This window comes from Mustela nigripes, chromosome 7, assembly GCF_022355385.1.
Source record: "Mustela nigripes isolate SB6536 chromosome 7, MUSNIG.SB6536, whole genome shotgun sequence".
In the NCBI taxonomy this organism is placed as follows: domain Eukaryota; kingdom Metazoa; phylum Chordata; class Mammalia; order Carnivora; family Mustelidae; genus Mustela; species Mustela nigripes.
In genome coordinates this window covers 96713890-96730030 of record NC_081563.1, presented here as the reverse complement: position 1 = coordinate 96730030, position 16141 = coordinate 96713890, and the positions used below count along the sequence as shown (strand labels likewise).

The 16141-nt window shown below is 46.4% G+C and overlaps 1 protein-coding gene across 1 annotated transcript in view; it reads left to right on the top strand.

Annotated features, from left to right (window-relative positions):
* SLC24A3 (solute carrier family 24 member 3) overlaps window positions 1-16141 on the top strand; it is a 483820-nt gene that overhangs the window by 352460 nt on the left and 115219 nt on the right. Inside the window, exons 5-6 of the mRNA XM_059406468.1 lie at window positions 1196-1280; window positions 1658-1761. Coding sequence (XP_059262451.1) covers window positions 1196-1280; window positions 1658-1761 — 189 coding nt within the window. The remainder of the gene's footprint in view (window positions 1-1195; window positions 1281-1657; window positions 1762-16141) is intronic.

Below are 16141 nucleotides of genomic sequence, written 5' to 3'. Positions count from 1 at the left end.
CAAGGAATGTGAGCTCTGTGTTAGGTCACCTTCAGGGACTCCCTGTCCTGGGTCTCACCTGCATCCCTCACAACCACACCTTTGAACTGGAGATATCAGCACCTCTTCGAGTCTTCTCAGAACCACATGTGAAGTTGAGCTGTTCAGTCCAGAGTGAGAGATTCCCCGGACTCCAGATCTAAGTGCTCCATTAGGGCTACCACAGCAGCCCATTGCTGGTCTGTGGAGCCAAGGGCCTACACCGAGGCCATGCTGCCCCTCCATGGCCGAGCAAGGAAGTGCAGCTGCTCGTGCAATGGGAAGAGGGATTGTGTCATTCAAGACTAGCCTCTCCTGGCTGGGACCCAGCAGGAAACCCGCTAGTTACTGAGAGCGGGGGCAGCATACGTTCTGAGTCCTGACTGAATGCAGGAAGGCTAAACATGCTAACCTGCCTCAGATACCTGTATATTTGTCTCATCTTCTTGTAGATCACATTTGGGATTTACAGACAGGGTAACTTGGAGGATTCATTGTATAGAACATATTGGATGGCTCCACATCCTTTCCACTCAGTCTCAGTCTCACTGCTCCCCACCATTCTCCCAAAAGGGGGTTCAAAATTGCATTAGTGAGGAACAGTAGGAGGGTGACCCCTCCACCCCCAAAGCTGCTATAACCTCCTAGAATCCAGACTTGCAAACTGATTACCGGGAGCCTCATTTAGCCTGTGATAGGCATTTAGGCATACCTAAATATGCCCTTAGGCATACCTAAAGAATTACTGGGGGAAAAAATCAAAATGTTTTGCCTAAAAATGTGGATTTGGACATCCCTTAAGAAGTAAGGCTATTTGGCAACATGGTGGAAGTGAGTGGCATACCTTTAGAAAGGAGGTGGACCCCCACCATGCCTCACACTAGCCCATCCCCCCCACCCCCTGTTATCTGCACATCACCTGGGGCTCCTGGGTTGGGGATTCCTACATCTTGTCAAGAACCTTTAACTCACAGAGCTTTGGAGCCCCTCCCTCATTCTATCCCTGAGGAGGATAGCCAGGGGAGCTGTGTCCCAGCAGGGGATGGTGCAATAAAGGTCCAGCTGTGGGAGGGGGACGGTTCTGGGAGGCCCGGAGCTCAGAACCTCAGGAGTCATGATCGCCTCTGTTCTCAGGGGAGTCCCAACTCACCTGTGCTTTGTCCTTGCTCCTCTGTAGCGCCTGCACCTCAGTGAAGATGTGGCTGGGGCCACGTTCATGGCAGCAGGCAGTTCGGCCCCAGAGCTGTTCACATCCGTCATAGGTAGGTGATGACCTGGGAACATCTCTCAGCCCTGCCCTCTCTTGAGGGCAAGGGCTATGGGGACAGACAGCCTTGCAGTGGGTTGGCGAATAGGAAATGAGACTCTTGAGACCCCAAGGAGCAGAACACCCATCTTCCCGCCCCACTGTGGTTGCTGTCATTCTTTTACTTAAGTGACTTTGCACAAGCGTGCCCCAGTTCCTGTGCCAGTGCCCCCACGGAACAATAGCCCCAGTGCAGATTTTAAAACTCTCTCCCATCCTCGGCCTTTTCCCGTGGACCCTGAGAACGGTCTAGCTAATACTTGTGAACACTTCCCCACACTTGCATGAGGATAACTGGCCACAACAACGAGGCTGACCTCAGGTCTGTTTCAGGAGTCTTCATCACCAAGGGCGACGTGGGAGTCGGGACCATCGTGGGCTCTGCGGTATTTAATATCCTGTGCATCATCGGTGTCTGCGGGCTCTTTGCTGGGCAGGTGAGGCCGGCGGTGGGACGTGGCATGGGGTCAGAGGGGACAGCGTGGAGGTGGGGGCCGGTGGCCCCGGGCAGCAGTGACATGGGATCTCACACCCCAGTAGGGTGCCCCACTGGGACTGGAAACTGTCAGGCACCATTGTTTGGTCTCCATGCTGATGGCTTACAGAACACCTGGGTCCACATAAATAATTGACCAGCCTGAAGGTACAGGCTACGGATCTGAAGATGTCCAGCTCATTTTGAATGTCATGATCTGGACTGGAATGACCTAAAACAATTTATGGTATGGCTTTGCCTCACTGGCGATAAAGGAAGTGAGGGAGAGAGAGGGAGGAAATGACGGATTTTCGTTTTCTGCTAAAAACCATTTGCTGCCATCACAGCATAGGATGGTTTTTTGGGATAGCCATCAAACCATTTATTTTTGTGGTTACTTTAGCTTGGCTCTGGGATCCTGAGGGGTTTTGCATGCCTGTGTTTTGTCTCTGGAGGCTGTTCTACTTCCAGAGACTGTCGTGGGGTTTGGTGTCTGTTTTGGAAAACCTTAGGAAGACACTCAGAAGTCACCTAAGTGCAAGGCTCACTGGTGGCCTCAGGCAATGCTGAGGCACCCATGTGTTTGCCAGCTCTGACATCCTAATCCCCTCATGGGAGCGTTGATCCTGAGCTCTGCCCAGACACCTGGGCTTGAATATCTTCTAGGAAAAGCACCTTCTAGAAGCCCATTTAGGGCACTCCCGCTGCTTTATTGAGGAGCCTGGTAATCCTAACCAATTCCCTCACTGTGAGGACACAGGGTCCTGCTAGAGGTGGTTATCTGGCCTGAAGGCGAAAGAAAGTGCCTTTGAACCTTCTTCCACACCCTTTTCTGGGCCCCTGTGCTGTCCAGTAAGCCGGCCAGGGGCACCCACCCTGCCTGTCTCTCTAATACAGACTGGAGAGTCTGCAGGAGGCACCTGGAACACCGTTGCAGTTCTCCACTGCCCATTTCTCACTGCCATCATTTTATGCCCATCAATGTGTTCAGATTGCCTGATGGGTTGACTGCTTGTGGGTAACAGGCAGAGGGACACCTCGATGTCACCAGGAATGCGCTCCAGAGCCCACTGACATGTCCATACGTGGTGGTTGAGTTCTGCCCAACTTGCTAGACTGACATTTTCTTTTTTCTCAACATTTTGACCCATCATCTCTTGTCTTAGATTGTGTGGACCCACAATATGGGTTTTTTTTAGACTTATAGTTAGTGCCCCCCAAACTCAAAAACCAAAAAACAGGTCTCTGTCTTTGCCGTTGGTGCCATTTGTGCTTGCGTGGATCTCGTCTTGTCGGCCGTCTTCTTGTTGCCTTGCGGAGATGAATAGTCACATCCTCAGAAGAGGCTGTTGCCGTTCACACTCTCTTAATTAGCATTGTCACCATTAACAGTATGATTATTAGCCTGGCCATTATTCTCATTGTCATTAGAGCATTAGTCATTTGTACCTGCAGCATGATGGAAAGGTGAGCCCAAAGGGGGAGAAGCCAAGTAAAGAAATGAAACAAATGACTGGGAGGTACCCAGTAAATGCCAGGCAACTAATTACATATGAAGTGGTTTGCGTTCATTTGTATTCATAATTTATTAGCAATGTGGTCAATCACTGGCTTGGTTAGAACACCAGCTTAAAAGGCAGATTGCTTCCTGAACTTCAACCTGGAAGGTCCCTGCAAGAAGAGAGAAGTAGCCATCCCGATGTTGTTCGAAGTCGCCCGTGTGATGATTCTGGTTGCCAGCACTTCCTTCTGTTTCTCCTTGTCTTCTGCCCACTTGGAGATGGCTAAGGCCATTCACCTCTCTACTTCCAGCAGTTTGTAGAATCCCAGAAGTCTTTGCAGAGGGAGGAAAATTATGTTTCAGGAAATAACATGGGTCCCGGGACTCAAACTGGCCTGGGTTTGAATCCCGACTGGTTTGAATCCCGTCTCTGCCCTTTGCTGGCCATGAAATCCTGGTGGAGTGACTTTATCCCTCCTCTGAGCCTGTTTTCAAATCTATGGAGCAGGTGGCTCTAAGCCCACCTACCACGTAGCATCGCCATACGGGTGAAACAGAACAGGTTCAGCATTAAGCAGCAGCCAGCCCACCCGGTAAATACTCAATAGAAGATGCCACCATCGGCTCTCAGAAGAGTAACGATCCTAGGGGTCCTCACCTCCGAATCCCACCACAAGTCACTGTGATCCTTTGGCCAAGAAGTTGGTGGACTCTCCTAACTAGTGGAACATCCACGGGGTGCCAGGTGAGGAAGGAAGGGAAGGTCAGGAAGAAGTTCTTCTAAATGAAAATCAAAATGAGAAGATGCAGACAGAAGGGCGGTCTCAGAAGACCAGGCTTTGCCTCCAGGCTGTCTCATCATGGACAGGGAAAGGAAAAATGGGTGAGAAATGAATCCTGCCTTCCACCCGGAGAAGCATTCCCAGGTGGTGGGCCAATGCTGTGGAACACTGCAGCAAGGGATGGACACTGGGAATTGAACTGATTAATAAATCCAATCATGGGTCTCACTTAGCATAGTTATTTATGTGGCCCCACACTTTCATTTGGCTGGGAGAATTCCCTGAGAGTGCCCGCAGGCCTCTTTCTAATGTATTCTGGCCTGAAGGGCTGCTCATGACCAAGCCTGTTACTCATCTGAAATCAAAGTAATTAAGCAGTAAGCTTTGAGTTCCTGTCTCAATTAGGGTTCTGATGAATTCGATGTAATTAAATGTCTGCCGTATTTGCAGTTTGCAAACATACCCAGTGCTCTGGTGTTCGCCTAAGGTGCTTTGGGGAGTTTTATGGGACAAGAAGAAAATTGCTTCTTAGAAAGTGGCTTTTAGAGCAGTCCTTGGCATCCCCACAAGACATGTACAGGGCTGTAGTCCTACAAGCTTGCTTTATTTAAAAACAAAAAATAGTAAGAGAGAGAACACCAAGCTCTCTGTACAACATACTAATGTATTTTGCATATTGTGTGGCAAGAACTTCATGCCAATTTTGTGAAACAATGTACTTATGAATTTAAGTCCACCATCCAGCACATGTTGGGCTTTAAAGACATAAGTGCAAAGAGAAAGTAAACCATTTAAGTGCATTCCAGATTAAGATGTTCATATTCCAGTTTAAAGAGCTCCAGCATCAGCTCTCCTGGCATTCTCAAAATGGGCCTGATGATCCCTGGCAAGGTGCATTTAACCTTGGCTGACTTCACCTTTCTCCAAATGACACCCTATCCATGTTGGCCCCTTTACACAAACCAAAGTAGCACCCAGAGGTTGCACATCTGAACTGAAACCTGTCTTCAGTTGGGTTTCCACAGGAGAGTCTAAGCAACAATTCCTAGATAGGTAGTTGATCTGGAAAGTGATCCCAGGACATGCCAAGGAGGGAATCAGTGAAGCCAGGAAGAGAAACTAGCCAAGGAAAGTGTGCTTATTAGTAAGGAAGTTACTGCTGTGGGCAGCTGAGATTTACTTCTTCTGGGGGAATGGGAGACTATCTAGATTATAGGTCTCTAAGGTATCCAACCCAAGGGAAAGGGAGTTGGGGTGTGTATCCACCAGGCTCCACCAATTGTTGGTAAGGACTGCTCCTGCTGGACATGGGCAGGACTGACCGGGAGAAAACCTCCAAGCTAAAAGACATAGAGGCTGGGCCTTGGAAGGACTTGAAATGGAAGACAGGAGTGCAGCCCATAAAGCATTTGCTAGAAGCTCAACTAAGCCTTTAAAAATAAGCCACCTATGTGGTCTCATTTTCACCTCTCCTGGATGAAACACAAGCTTCATAACTAAGCTGGCTATTAAGAATTCAGGGCCAGGACATCTTGCATTTAGGAAGTTTCCTCTAGTGCTAAAAATAACAGTTACCATTCCAGGCACTCACTGCTTCCAGTTAGGACACAGAAGACCTTGGCTCCCATGGGGACACCAAAAACCAATCTGGAGAATATAAAAATCATACTCATATATGAGACCATCAGAGAAGAGATGAGGTAGGAGAGACTTGATGAACTAGCTTCCAGAGAGAGGAACCCTCTGTCAGTGAGCTGAGACCTGGCAGGTCTGGTTGCAGGCAGAGCAGAAGGCTGTGAAGATCCAGAACTTTGCAGGGTAGAGATGAAGCCGGGTGAGATACTGGCGGTGCTGGAGATAGCTGGGAGATCCTGGTGTCTGAAAGACTATCACATACACTAATAATTTTTTCAACAGAGGAGAGTAGTCCTTTCCACCCCTCCCCAAACTTGCCTGGGAAAAACAAAAGTGAGGGCAGGACCGAGAAGTAGAAAGAGATCATTTCATCTGTGCCATCTCTCATGTCCTCCCAGTCCCCAAAATCGAGGAATCCCAAATCCAACCCTTGGAACTAGGAGACTAGCCCTTCCTACAGAAGCTGGGTGGGTGAGGTGGGGCTGACCACAGGTGACCCACCATTCACTCCCAGTCAAATGAACACTTCCTGAAACATGAATAATCACTCCCTCGCTTTAGCCAGCGAATGAGAGCAGAACTTGACATTTGTTGGGGGTGTGGCGGAAGGATCAGTATTATTCTTCAGTTCTCAATTTTCTTCATAATAAAATCCAAAACCTGTGAGGAGGCGGGAACAGGACTCATAACCAAGGGAAAGCAGCAGCAGAAGCAAACCACAGATGATCCAGATACAAGAATTAGCGGAAAAGAATTTGAAATATCTATCTTAAATAGGGACAGATGGGAAAAATAAATGAATGGCTGCGGAATTTCAGCAGAGAAATGGAAAAAATAAGAAAAACCAGATTGAATTACATATATATAATTAGATAATATTATATATATTATATTATATATTGTATAATATTATATATTATATTATATATCATATAAAATTATGTATTTTTTAGATATAATTTCAGTCTGTTTTTTATATATGTAAACAACCCCCACTCTCATTTATTAAACTTCCCCAGTGTGTAGGCACCACAATGTGCTTTATAAATGTTTGTAGAAATATACCTACTGAGGTTTTTTTTTAAGATTTTATTTATTTATTTATTTGAGAGAGAGAGAGAATGAGAGAGAGAATGAGCATGAGAGGAGAGAGGTCAGTGGGAGAAGCAGACTCTCTGCCAAGCAGGGAGCCCGGTGTGGGACTCGATCCTGGCACTCCAGGATCAAGGCCTGAGCTAAAAGCAGTCACTTAACCAACTGAGCCACCCAGGTGCCCTACCTACTGAGTTTTAAGACAGTATTATCATCATTTACAGCAAGGAAGAGGGTATCTGGGTGCAGGAGAGGCCACCTTGAGCTGGTGAAGCCTGGATTGGAGCCCACATCACTGACTGTAAAATCCATTCTCCTTCCTCCTGGGGAGCCTATGACTTAAAACTCCCCAGATGTTGTTATTGCATTATTATGGTTCATGTTTCTGTGTTCTCTAGAAGTGGGTAGTGTAGGAGCTGAGCCAAGGCAAAGAAGGGACCGGTCCACAAATGGTGGTGCCCTGGGATGGGTGTTGAAAGTGCTCAGCCCAACCAGTGCTCTACTAGAAGCTTCTTTTATAATCAGGTGGCATCATCTACCACCAGACTTTCACTCCACTAAACAGATTGGAGGATTCAAGCTAATAAACACAGTAGAAGCCCACAGAGCACCCCAGTTTACTCTGTTCACCTTGGCTCCTAGCTTATCGTTCTCCAGACAAAATCCGACATGTGACTTAACCCAACCACGTTAAGTTCCCAATTCTGGGAAGCATCCAGATTCCCTGAGAGGCTGAGGGACCAAACAGATAAAACTGAAAAACCCAACCCACATGCTTGGAAACAGGGCCTGGAGGTCTTTCATTCTCCCTAGAAAAGGAGATGGAAGTACACAAGGGACAATGAGTGATGCCTGGAATACTTGAGGGGCAAGTTGCTTTACTTTTTAAGTAGGAGAGGATAATTCGTGGTGGGAGAGGAAACAAAGGCCAGGGCCTGGTCTATCTGGAGTCCCTGGATCTATCACATTCTAGTGAAATAATAATTTCTTCTAGTGACATTGGCCAGCCACCTGCCTCGGGAAGACCTTGCTTGAAGGCAGATCCCAAGCCCTAGTTTGAGATCAGCTGAACTTGGAAGAGCAGATGTACCTGCTGGAGCCCCATCTGTAGGCTCAGCTCAGCTCAGATTCATGGACCAAGCTTGGCCTTGGGCAAGAGACAGACCTCATTGGGCAGTTGGCCCAGGCAGCGTGAACTGTCCCCACTTGATGCCCCAATCCTATATTGGGCTGTCTGCCCTCACAGTTTCCTGGTCATTTCTTTTCCCTGGCTATTCCCACTGCCCCTTCAAGGCTGGGTACGGGCAGGGCTCCATACCTGATCTTTTCCCTGACACATACTCGTTCCTGGCCCCAAGTTCCATTAAAGTCACCCACCCACCTCTGTACTACTCCATACTAATGGCCTCTGCATCCTCATCCCAGATCTCTTCCTTAGCTTTGACTTTGGCTTATGGCTCCTGTCTCTGGTTTATTCTACATTTTTGAAATGATCTCTCTAAATCAAATCCATTCCTGGACCCACATGTAGACTAGTTCAGAGGCTTTCAATTTCAAGTAACAAAAAATCCCCACCTCTGACTGGCTTTCTAAATGGAGGGAATTTATCAGTGTCTGTGAAAAATACAGAGGAAAATGGACATCAGGCATGGTTTGCTCAGGGCTCCAGCCAACTTTCTGTGATTCTCTTATCACTAACCTTCTCTGACTCCTTCCTCAGGCTATCCTTCAAGGAAAAAGATGACCATAGTAGTTTCACATGCATTGACCAGAAGTGAAGGAGAATGTCTCCCCACCCACCCTATCTCTCATCCCCTACCTGTCATGATCAACCAAAAATCTGAGTGGGCCATCTTGGGTCACCTACGCATCCCTGAACCAGTCACTATGGCAAAAGAACTAGAGTAATCCAATTGGCTTAGGGTAATCAAGAACCACCTGCCCATTTTCTTCTTCTCTCCAGAGCTAAAAATATGATCAGTTCTTCCCCAAATATACAGCTTTTTACAGAACAGGTAACTGACTCCTGGGCAGAGTCATGAGCTGCCTCAGTGCCTGCTTCCCCTTGGCTGGTATAATGCAGGTGGTAACACAGTGCACAGATCCATCACAGGTCTTTGTGTGAATGTATGCTTCCATTTCGTTCAGATGGATTACAAAGGAGTGGGATTGCTGGGTTGTATGGTGAGTGTATTAGTAAGAACAAACTAGCAGGTTTTCAGCTTACCTAAACCACTTTGTATTTCCCATACTATGTAAGGTTGCAGATGCTCCTCATCTTCCTTAGCACCAGGTGTTACTGGTTTCCTTTTGTTCTAATATTAGCCATTCTGATGAGTGGTGGGGGGTACCTTACTGTGGTTCTAATTTGTGTGATCCCTGATCAATCATGATGGTGAGTGTCTTTTCATGTGCTTACTTGCCATCCAATATCTTCTTTGATGAAGACTCTGTACAAATCTTTGCCTGTTTTTTTCCACTGGAGATTTTGTCCTCAATGCCACTGTTCAGAGATCCTCTAACCATCACTTTGGACCTCCCTTCTAAGTCCTTCTGTCCAATTCACTCATTTCCAAATCAGTAGAGCCTGAGGCCATTCAAAATGTTTCAAAGTGATCTTGACCATGTTTTGTTTCTTTCGTTACTTGCATGTGGGTTTGCAAGAGGTACTCAGAAGTGGTACTCCGAGTTATGTGGGAGAAAATGCAGAGGTCACCTCTCTTCATCCAGCATGACTTTCTGTATAGCAGTCACTGAGAGCTGAGATGCACCCCTTCAGAAATGGCACCCAGCCTCTGGCAGCCAGGGATGGACATTCCTCCCATGTAATTAAGTCTCACATTGCTCCTTGAAAGTGAGCAAAAGGGATGGAATTTCAGATCACCAGCTCCATCCTTGGAAAGGGAGTTCTCAGTATTGGCCAGACTTCAACACATAGGGAGACCAGAACCTTACACCCGTCATGGCTGGGCACCACCCCATGAAGAGAGTCCATCTTTTCAGCACAAATGGCATTTCTTTTCATGATCATGTCCAAGTGAATATAGCGTCCCCGACACTGCCTCCTAGTATAGATGAGTGGGGCTCTTAGCAGGAATCTACCCTGTGGGCTGGTGCCAAATTGAACCAGAGCCAGGCCACCCTAGTGAAATTGCAGAAAGAGCTATAAACTGTGGCCATCCAGGCCCTCTTCCTCACCAACAGCTGGACCTGAGGTTGAGGATGAATGCAGGGAGGACAAAAGCCCTTCTGACAGACGGATGCTTGTTTTATATAGCATTTCTCTTTAACTAGCACTCTTTTTTTTTTTTTAATTTTATTTTATTTTTTCAGTAACCAGCACTCTTAAATTCCCTAACCATGTGCCAGGCACTGTTCTCACCACTTTGCATAGATTAATACTCTTGGTCCTTACAACAGCCCTATGACAAGGACACTGTTTTTAGAAAAGAAGAAACTGAACTCCAAGAGGCTGAGCAGTGTGTCAGTCACAGGACCGGAAAGCTGAGAGGCTTTTAGGGCTTCAGGGGTGCAGCCTTGCTCAGAGAGCTGATTTCCACCAAGCCTTATCCAGAAAGCTCCCTTCCGTGTGTCAGTCATCCTCACCATCCCTCGAAGGATCCTCAAATGCCCCCATCACCCCCAAATGGAATGTGTGTGTAGCATCTGCTGAGCTTACATTCTTCTGGAGGATTCTGGCATCTTGGGCCTATACACCCACACTTGGATCCCATGAAAGCTCCAGGGGGGCCAGGCACCCCAACACTTGACACAGAGATTCCCTCACCAAGACACTTGCCCTTTATTCACAGCCAGACCCTACAGATGCCACTAGGGGAGGTGAGGAATTCCAATAATGACCTAATTCCACCCCAGGCAAAAGTTTGCTGGAAAGCTTCCCATGATAAAAATGTTAGCAAGTTTAATGTTAAATGTTAGCAAGTCATGAAAGTGTATCTGCAAGCAGGACAAAGAAGACCTTCTGCTGGTGGGCACCAGAATCCTTCCTGGTCTTAGCACTTGCTCCACCACCACCCCAACACATACGGCACTGCATGTGCTGTACAGAACAGACCAGATTTCATGTTTTGGATCCCAGCAGCTATGATCAGAGTGTCCATGGCATGAGCCATGGTCAGCCCCTGACACCGTGAACCCCCAGTACTTATGATCTCAGGCATATCTACACAATAACATTAATTAAAGGTGGTTTGTCTCTTCGTATTGCCATCTATGAATTTAAAGCCAGGGTAATAATCCATTGATTGTGTTCTGGGAGGAAATGTTTTTATTTCATTCCTTCTTTGGTTAGTTCATTCATTGATGCAACAAATGTTTACTGAGTGCCTTGTATATTCTAGGCACTGAAGAGATACTAGGGGAAAAAATTACATTCTAGTAGTGGGCTGTGGGATTTTAAATACCCAACACAGATAACAGATTGATGCATTAGATAGATGACAGATAGGCAGACAGATTGATAGAGTTTGAGATGGTGAGGGAATTAAATGAGGACATGATGTGTTATGCCAGGTGGTGGTCAATGCTCGGAAGAAAATAAAGCAAAGTAAGGGTCACAGAGAGAGGATGGGAGAAGAAATACTGATTTATAAAGGGCTTCCAGGAAAAGTCCCTTTGTAAGTATTGATAGTTCAATGTGAATGAGAAAATACTTCTGCTTTCCACTCCATGAAGAAAATGGTAACATCTACAATGAAGATTGGTTCTGGGCACTGTTTTGAACATCTGAGTCTCTCTGAACAGAGGAAACATGCCCCACAAGCAGATAGACAGTTCTTGCCCTAGGACAGTGTAAAAGGTTTGTCTGCCAAGCTTACAGGGTAGAATAAGGATACACCAATGCCAAGCAGAGCCAGAAGGGTGTATGCAGTGACCACCACCATCCCCATCCACCATGAAATGCAGGAGGAGGCTTCAGAATTGTAGGGAAACTCTCCTGCCAGTAGGGAATCATGATCCATGGTGGGAGTTCCCTGAGGGCCCGGCCTGGCTCCACCTAATTCCAGCTGTATCTGCAGCACCAAGAGTTCTACCCACATATGGTAAACACTCCATCAACCTTTGATGAATGACTGACTGATACACTGATGTGGGGTGGGGGAGGATGGATATATGAATCAGAGATACAGTTCACGGTGCCCCCTGGCCTGGCACAAACATGCTCAGGAACTGTTTGATAGGTGTTCAGGCTTAGACAGATGCAGGGATGAATGTCCCAACTTGCCGCCAAGAACCCCAAAGGTGAGGTGGATTGAAACAGTAGAAACTCTTCAGGAAGAACTTGAGACATAGTCATGAAATCTAATTAGTGATTTTTACGTGGACTTCAATTCTTGGATCCATTCACTGCCTGTTATATATAGGCACAGGGCCTACAGAGGTCAATAAGAGAAGAAAGTTTCCTCTCTTTCTAGAGCTCATAGACCAGTAGGAAACCCAGGCAAAGAGCAAGTAAACCATAAATGATGATGTAATAATACAAAACAAGAAGTTCTTGAAGACAGTGCATTGGGATATGGTGTGACTGGTGGGAAAGGTAGAGGAGGAGCTTTGGGAAGGGTGGTCTGGAGAAGGGTGTCAAAGAAACCCCAGATCATGAAGGCAACTCCATATGCAAATCTGGGAAAGAGTAGTGGGTCTTCAGACAGAAACAAGTGTGGTATGTGTGTGGATCAGGAAAAGGGTCCATTTGGAAGAACCTACAAAGGCAGAGTGTGGCTGAGAGAGAGCTCTGGTTGGAATCAGATCATGGTGGAATTTGGGTGAAATGGGGAGCCATTGGAGAGTTGTAGGCTATAGAATGACATTACCTAATTTATACTTTGGGAAATTTACTCAAACTACCCTGGGAGGAAAGGCACCCTATGGAGACAGATGGTGGCAGGGAGACAAGTTAGGCAGGTCTGTGGGGAAGCATGAGTTGAATTTGGGGCAGTAACAACAATAAGAAGTGCTTGTTAGACACAGAATATTTTTGGAGATGGTGCCGAGAGGATTTACAGATGAATTAAAAATGGGAGTGACAGAATGAGATAAATCATGGAAGATTCAGGATTTTGGTCGTGATCCATGTAAATGGGGCCTGGCGATACTAACAAGTACGAATTGGTCATGACAACTGAGGAGGGTTTGTTTTCAAAGACCAGCCAGACTATTATCTAATGTATTCTAAAGTCTACTCTGGTATGTCAGATCCAGAAACTTGGTAAGGGGGCCAAAATACATTGTGAAGTTTTATTTTTTGTAATTCAAAGTCTGATCAGCCATCTGTTACTCACCAGCCACTTTGCCGGCCAGCTTTTGTCACTAACAGCCCTACTGAGCCTGCCTGAGCAGCCCAGCCCAACTGTCTTAGAGAGTCACTGCTCCTATTGGTGTCACTTCAGTGAAAGCCCTGATTCACTCCTTCTAGGGCTTTAGATGCAGTGAGACCTGAGTCCTGGATGGCACTGCCCATCTTATGTCAACCTCCATCTTTGTGAATTTTTACAAGCGACACCTGGGAGCTCCGTAGACCCATGGTGGTCATGATCTTGTGTTTGGTGAAGTCAGATAAGAACAGTTGAAATCCCCAGCATTTACTGAGGTATGGCTGGACCCATCGTGTTCTCTGTCACTTCCTTTCCCCTCCCTACCCTGGGTCCAGATAGAGCTGGGGTATTATGTCAGGTCATACTAGGCTGCAGTACCATAGGGTTGTCTTTATTCCAGGTTCTCTCATTTCCCAGTGAGCCCTGTCTCTACTTGGTAATTCATCAGGACACAGTTTGCAACTTGAAAACTGGGGAAGCAGGAGGAAGCCACCAAGGAAAATTTTGTGGATTTTTTTTTTTTTTTTGCCCCCTGTTTTTTTAATGTGACCAAACACTTTTTATAGTTCACTCTTTTCTATTCCAGGCCAATCTCCTTTTATTTATGTGAAGTAAGACATTTACGCCCTCCTGATCCAGCTGCTCTTTCCTGCAGGGGAAATATTGCTCTGCATTTAAATGGAAACCTTAAGACTGGACCTGAGCCTGAATCTCCAAGTGAGAAATAAACAAATGTCATTAACCTTTCCAGATAGCGTGCAGACTGTTTGGGGCAAGAGGAGAGCTCATGTACCAAATGTCTGGCTTTTACAGGCAAAGTCAGTTGGAGTAGAGGGTGGCCTGGGGCTTTCCTCCCCCTGACTCAACCAAGGGGTGGCTTATGTTTACACAGCAGGAAGGGGACCTCTCTTTCCCCATAGTGGATATATGTGAGCTGCCACTCTCAAAGTGACTGAGGAAGAAAATGGCTTCAGTGTGCTTTATTTGTGATTTTTTTTCTCTCTAAGATCAAGTTGGGGCACGGAAAATAAGAATTAGAGTACTTGATGCAGTCGCCCCCCTTTGCAGGGCGACTCCTGGCTCAGTCAACTGTAAGCATGAGACCCCTGGCCTTCATCATGTCAAGATCTTGGTCATTATACAGTAAATCTTTTTTTTTTTTTTCCTGTTTCCTTTCTCTGTCTCTGATCACTGCAACATGCAGCTGCTAAAAACATGGGTTCTAGGTTCCCCATAGCACCTTTGCCTTTTTTTCCTTTTTTGCTTTTTAATAATATATAACATTCTTCTGCTTCCAGCTATCATCTATTTTTATTTTCAATTAAAGACAGTTTCAGTATTAACAGTTCATCTTTATTGGTTTTTCATCTGAGTTAATATAAAATTATATATATATATATATAGATATATATATATCTCAGTGCATGCTTCCATCAACCCCATGGAGTGGCTGTTGTCTTTCTCATTTTACAGACCCAAAAACTGAACCCAGAGAGGGAGGTGGGAAAACTTGCCCCAGACCACAGAACCAGGAATAGCAGAGTTGGGATTCAGAACTAGGACATCTCGTTCTAGAATTTGTATCCTTAATCCTTGAGAAACAAAAACCAGCAGAGGAAAGTAATGTGGGGAGGTCTCTCATGGTGGAAGGTTGTAGGAAAATACATTTTGTGATTGAAAGAAGAGGCCTTCCCAGATTGTCAGATAGCTCTCTCTTAGTGTCCCATGTATGGGGTTTCCTTTAAGTCCTTCTGTTTTAGAACTTTTTATAGAAAGTGCTGAGACCAGCAGCCTAGGGGGCTGTCTGTGAGTGAAAAACCAGATGATGTCTCCTTTCAGCAAGGGAGACTCTGTTCTGAGCTGCATTTATACATGCTCTGACAACAGCAGGTGTTGAAATGTGTTGTGAGACAAAATGGGTGTCAGGACTCTCTCATACCACTATTAGGGTGCAATGCGCTTCCACAGAACAGAGCAGCAGAAAGCTGGCCCTCCCACTGCCCCACATTGATTAGGGCTGCCCCTGATTGATTTGTGCAGCCCATTCTACCCTTGACCTTTATTCTTTCCTTTAGAGGAGTCTACTCTGTTTCAGGGAAAAGACAAAAAGATTGAGAGGGATAGCCAGGTGGGTTCCTACTTGACCCAGGGAGACAAAGCCCAAGCGTGTCCCTTGTGAAATGTTGGTTTCCTTTTCAGAATCAAGTTTCTTTTGGAGCCCTTGGGTGGCTTGGTTTTGCTTGTGCAACCTGTGAAGGCCCAGGGGCCAGGTTGAAGGCCTACGGGAATCTTCCTGAGAGAAGCCTCTGTGTTCTCTGCACAGAGCTGTGAACCAAAATGTGGCAGAAAATCTATTGCTTTTACCCAGGTGGTAAGTTCAACTTCTGGCCTTCTTAGCTTCCCCTTGGCCCTAGCTTGAACTGCCAGATACTGCCAGGGAGAACTGGACAAACCCATGTGTGATTTAGAAGCAAAAGGATCCTTATGAATTATAAAGTCTCTGGTCCTGACTGGCTGGGACTGGGGCTGACTTCACTAGTCCTGCCTAGTCCTGGCCCAAAATTCTGTGGGGTTTTGGTCTGAGCACACTTGGCCATGCCATAGCATCTGCCCACTGAAAGTTCCCAACTGTCCAGCCAGGTCACCCAATGGGAGATGGTGGTACATGCTGCCTCCCCCTGCCCCCGCTAAGATTTTATTTATTTATTTGACAGAAAGAGAAGGAGATAGCACAAGCAAAGTGAGCCATAGACAGAGGGAGAAGGAGAAGCAAACTCCCTGCTGAGCAAGGAGCCCAATGTGGGGCTCAATCCCAGGACCCCAGCATCATGACCTGAGACAAAGGCAAATGCTTAACTGACTGAATCACCCAGGTGCCCCCAGATGCTGACTTTTTATATTTCTGAATTTGCATTCTCTAAATCTGTCCTTTTCCAAGGAATAAAGCAGTGGGGGGCAGGGGGTCCATAGTGGTTCTTTCTGAGGTGGTTTTGGGGGCTT